General features: G+C 38.0%; 1 protein-coding gene across 5 annotated transcripts in view; it reads right to left on the reverse strand.

Annotated features, from left to right (window-relative positions):
- ATP7A (ATPase copper transporting alpha) overlaps positions 1-5,393 on the reverse strand; it is a 258,321-nt gene that overhangs the window by 94,561 nt on the left and 158,367 nt on the right. For 4 of the 5 annotated variants that reach the window (XM_023733619.1, XM_023733618.1, XM_023733621.1 and 1 more), the window contains one exon: positions 1,785-1,946. The exons of the other annotated variant lie outside the window; for it this stretch is intronic. In XM_023733619.1, the coding sequence (XP_023589387.1) occupies positions 1,785-1,946 (162 nt within the window). The remainder of the gene's footprint in view (positions 1-1,784; positions 1,947-5,393) is intronic. 5 annotated transcript variants of the gene reach the window in all.

Below are 5,393 nucleotides of genomic sequence, written 5' to 3' on the forward strand. Positions count from 1 at the left end.
AGAACAACAGCACAGTTGGAAGAGCATAGTCAATGTCACTGAACTGTGTATGTAGAAATTTTTGAAACGGTGTATCTTTGGCTATTTGTATTTCCCCCCCCCCAAAAAAAAAGTTGAGAATTTAGAGGGTTAATATGTTGTGGGGTTGTTAACCAATGTCATAAAACAACATGTGTACTACTGTTTCATGAGAAACTATTTGTTCGGTATGCCTTCACCTGAAGTACAATAAAATATAAAAAAAAAAAAAGCGAGTGGCCATCTCAGATACATCTACTGGTCTCATCCCAGCTGGAACAAAGGAGAATCAAGAAGACCAAAGGACTAAGAGACCACAACTACCACAACCTCCACCAGACTGAGCCCAGAACAACTAGATGGTGTTTAGTTACCATCACCAACTGCTCTGGCAGGGATCACAATAGAGGGTCCTGGACAGAGTGGGAGAAAAATGTAGAACAAAATTCAAATTCACAGGAAAAAAAAAGACCAGGCTTGCTGATCTGACAGAGACTGGAGAAACCCCGAGAATATGGCCCCCGAACACCCTTTTAACTCAGTTCTGAAGTCACTCCTGAGGTTCGCCCTTCAGCCAAAGATTAGACAGGTCTAAAGGGCCAACAATAACACATGTGAGGGACATGCTTCATAGTTCAATCATGTATACGAGACTAATGGGCACACCAGCCCAAAAGCAAAAACGAGAAGGCAGGAAGGAACAGGAAAACTGAACGAGTGGAAACAGGGAACCTGGGGTAGAGAAGGGGAGAGTGTTGACACATAGGAGGGTTGACAATCAATGTCACAAAACAATTTGTGTATTAACTGTTTAATGAGATACTAATTTGCTATGTAAACTCTTACCTAAATCACAATAAAATAAATAGCATTTAAAAAAAATAATTCAAAGAAGAGGCTTAAATAGATACTTGTAGACAAATGTTCACTGCAGCATTATTCACAATAGTCAAGAGGTGGAAACAACCCAAGTGTCCATCAACAGACAAATGAATAAACAAAATGTGGTATATACAAACAATGGAATATTACTCTGCCATAAAGATAAATGAAGTCTTGATACATGCTACAACATGAACCTTGAAAACATTATGCTGAGTGAAATCTGTCAAATATAAAAGGACAAATACTATATGAGCCCACCAATATAAAATATCTAGAATACACAAATGAATAAAGACCAAAGTTTATTAGTGGTAACCAGGGTTAGGTGGGAGGGGAAATAGGGAGGAATTGCTTAACGGATACTGAGTTTCTGTTAACAGTGATAAAAAATTTGGAAACAGATAGTGGTGTTTGTAGCACAACATGGTGAATGTAATTAATGTCACTGAATTGTGCATGTAAAAATGACTGAAATGGCAAATGTTGTGTTACATATATTTTACCACAATAAAATTTTTAAACAGTCATTTACTTTGACATAAAACGCAATAAAGCATCTAGCAGGACGCTTTACATTTTTAGTGATAATATGAATCTTACCCATAACAAACTGTACTTTACTTTCATTTAAAAATATTTTTAAATGATTTATAGTTCTAACTTAAGCCTACTCCTGATTAATAATGCAATGTACCTTTGCCTAACTCTTCCTGCAAAGACCAAGAAAAAAGACAGACATATTCACATCAAATTTTCAGACAGATGTTGTCTAAAAGGGTCAGATTTTTTTCATTGTTTCTATCTGATGCAAAACAGAAGTGATTCAAGAGAGTACTGATTGAATAGGGAAGGACACAGAAATGCAAAATCTTGGCACTTACTTCAATTGTATGGATAATATCTCTGGGACCAATAATTTCTGGATCATATTTAATATGTGCTTTATTGGTTGCCAGGGCCACAGAGCAATAGAAAATCCCTCTGTGTTTTGTGAGGGTAGACTCTATTTTATGAACACAGGAAGCACAAGTCATTCCTCTTACCTGTTAAAGACAAAGGCTTTGTTATTCACAAATATACTTTTTACTCCATTAAACATGAATAGACATTACTTTTAACTAAAAAAACACTTGTGTCTTAGTCATCTAGTGCTGCTCTAACAGAAATACCACAAGTGGATGGCTTTAACAAAGAGAAATTTATTCTCTCACAGTCTAGTAGGCTACAAGTCCAAATTCAAGGTATCAGCTCCAGGGGAACACTTTCTCTGTCGACTCTGGAGGAAGGTCCGTGTCGTCAATATTCCCTTGGCTGGGTGCCTCTCTGCGCAGGAAACTCAGGTCCAAAGGACATGCTCTGCTCCTGGCACTGCTTTCCTGGTGGCATGAGGTTCCCATATCTCTCTGCTCGCTTCTCTCTTTTATATCTCAAAAGAGATTGGCTTAAGACACTATCCAATCTTGTACACCTCATCAGTATAACTGCCACTAATCCATCTAATTAGATCATAGTGACTGAATTTACAACACATAAGGAAATCACATCAAATTACAAAATGGTACACAATTCTACAATACTGGGGATCATGACCCAGCCAAGTTCACAGATATTTTGGGGGGACACAATTCAATCCATGACAACTTCTAACACGAGATTACCACATAGGATCTTAACTAAACTCTTAATACGCTTCAAATATGATAATTAGAATACCATTTTTATACCACATTAAACAAAGTTCTGGTCCCAGCTGTAACAGGTTTGATAGAATTTCAGGATCTCATTTTAAAATTCCCCCTCTTCCTGTCACTACTGCTCAGTGATAGAGGATTTGACATCTATCATTGTTTCTTGTATCCAATGCCTTACTTACTTCTTGATATATTTTTCCTCTGACCTTTAGTATTACTTTTAGTTAAAGTAAATGGGTAGTGTCTTATTTATGTATAACTTACCTGCTATAACAGAAATACCCTAAGTGGATTTAACAAACAGGAATTTATTTTTTATTGTTGTGCTTTAAGTGAAACTTTACAATTCAAGTTAGTCTCTCCTACAAAAATTTATACATACATTGTTTTGTGACCCTAGTTGCTCTCCCTGTACTGTGACAGCACACTGTTCCTTTACACGCCGGATTTCCTGTGTCCATTCAACCAGCTCCTGACCCTGTCTGCCTTCTCATCTCACCTCTGGACAGGAGCTGCCCATTTAGTCTCATGTATCTACTTGAGCTAAGAAGCACGCTCTTCATGAGTATCATTTTATGTCCCATAGTCCAGTCTAATCTTTGTCTGAAGAGTTGGCCTTGGGAACGGTTTTACTTTGGGCTAACAGAGAGCCCAGGGGCCACGTCTTCCAGGGTCCCTCCAGTCTAATCAAACTGTTAAGTCTGGTCTTTTGACTAGAATTTGAGTTCTTCACCCTACTTTTCTCCTGCTCTGTCAGGGACTCTCTGTTGTGTTCCCTGTCAGGGTGGGCACTGTCATAGCCAGGCATCACCTAGTTCTTCTGGTCTCAGGCTGATGAAGTCTCTGGTTCATGTTGCCCTTTATGTCTCAACAAACAGGAATTTATTTTCTCAGAGTTTAGAAGGCTAGAAGTCTGAATTCAGGGTGCTAGCTCTAGGGGAAGGCTTTCTCTCTCTGTTGGCTCTGGAGGAAGGTCCTTGTCTCTTCGGTTTCTATCTCCTGGTTCCTTGGAGATCTCCATGTAGCTTGGCATCTGTCTTCCCCCATCTCTGCGTTCTCACTTGCTTGTCTAATCTCTTTTATATTTCAAAAGAGACTGACTCAATACACACCCTATACTAATCTAGCCTCATTAATATAACAAACACAACTCATTCCCAAATGAGATTATAACCACAGGAATAAAGGTCAGGATTTACAACACATATTTTGGGGGGGACACAATTCAATCCATAACAGGTAGTAAAAGTTTTTTGTCTTTGTATGCCTAAAATGTATTTTGCCAGTATCTTGAATGATGTGATAGTTTAACTGGGTATTAAATTCTAAATTGGAGGAACAGAATTTCTGGAATGACTATATGAGGAACTCGGCAAATCCTCTTCCCAAAAAGCAATGACAAAACTGTACAGAATTGTCAAAACAACCATTAAAAGACTTTGTAAAGTGACCAAAGAGCATATAAAAAATTAAGAAACATTTATTCAAGAACATCTACTGAGGGAATGCCAGCAAAAAAGGATGGAGTAAGAACCTCTGAAAATTATCTCCTTCATAAAAGCAATGAGAAAACTGGCAAAAATTGACAGAATCAATGTTTTCAGAAATCTGGAAATTAAATAAAGTCCTGCAGCAAGACAGGAAGCACTTACTCAAGAAAACAAATGAATACTCAGTAAGAACAGCAAGCTATAGGCTATTATAACTTGCCTATTCACATCCCCATCCTTCCAGCTCCACAGTAGACTTCAAAGCCAACAGCCAACAAACACGGTAAAAAAAATTGTCTTTTAAAGCATCATGAAAGCAACTGGGGGAGCAGAACTGGGTTGGAGCTCCTTCAAAACTTCATTTCCAGAGAACTGTCATTATTACACCTATCTAATAGTTCCCTGGAAGAGTCAACTTACAAGGATACTTACATTTGTCCTAACTAGAGTTCAACCAAAAAAAAATATAATTAGAGACAATTATTTAACTTTGTGGCTGCATAAGTGGTGGAAAACAGTTGGGTAAAAACAACAGGCTAACCAAAAACTTTAAAAAGCTGAAAAATGGAAAGTCCATTGGGAATCTAGAAGGCTACACACAAGCGTAGTGCTGGGGTCATGTTTAGGGCTGTGTACATGCTAGAAAAGACAGGAAAAGGTCCTAAGCTCGAACCTGTCACTAAACTTTAGGCTCTGCACAAGCAGGAAGTGAAGCCTAATGCAGAGCTTGCAACTGCTGAAACTGTACACAGAGCACATTGGCAAAGATGAGAAACTTATTGGTTCCAGGCATTTAAGAAAATCTCTGTCCAATTATTATATGATCACGAACATAAACACAGAGAGGCTTCAACTGCCACACAGAACAAAAAATATAGATTTTACAAAATTAGTTCAGATGCTAGGGACCCTAAAACATGTCATAAATAGTATCCAAACCATAACTAATAATGCACAAACACCAGAAGAGAAACTAGATAACTGGAAACACCTAAAAATTAAACACTTACGCTCATCAAAAGACTTCACCAAAAGAGTAACAAGAGAACATAAAATCCAATTAAAAACTGGCAAAGAATATGAACAGACACTTTACCAAAGAAGACATTCAGGCGGCTAACAGACACATGAAGAAAAAGCTCACTATCATTAGTCATTAGAGAAATGTAAATCAAAACTACAATGAGAGGACTTCCGGCAAGATGGCGCTCTAGGCAGAAACACCACGCCGTCCCTCCACAACAAAGATCCGAAAAACTAAGCCAAACAGAGAATCAACAATCCTGAAACCCTAGAACATCAAATGAAG

Source organism: Trichechus manatus, unplaced genomic scaffold (genome assembly GCF_000243295.1).
Source record: "Trichechus manatus latirostris isolate Lorelei unplaced genomic scaffold, TriManLat1.0 scaffold00060, whole genome shotgun sequence".
NCBI lineage: Eukaryota > Metazoa > Chordata > Mammalia > Sirenia > Trichechidae > Trichechus > Trichechus manatus.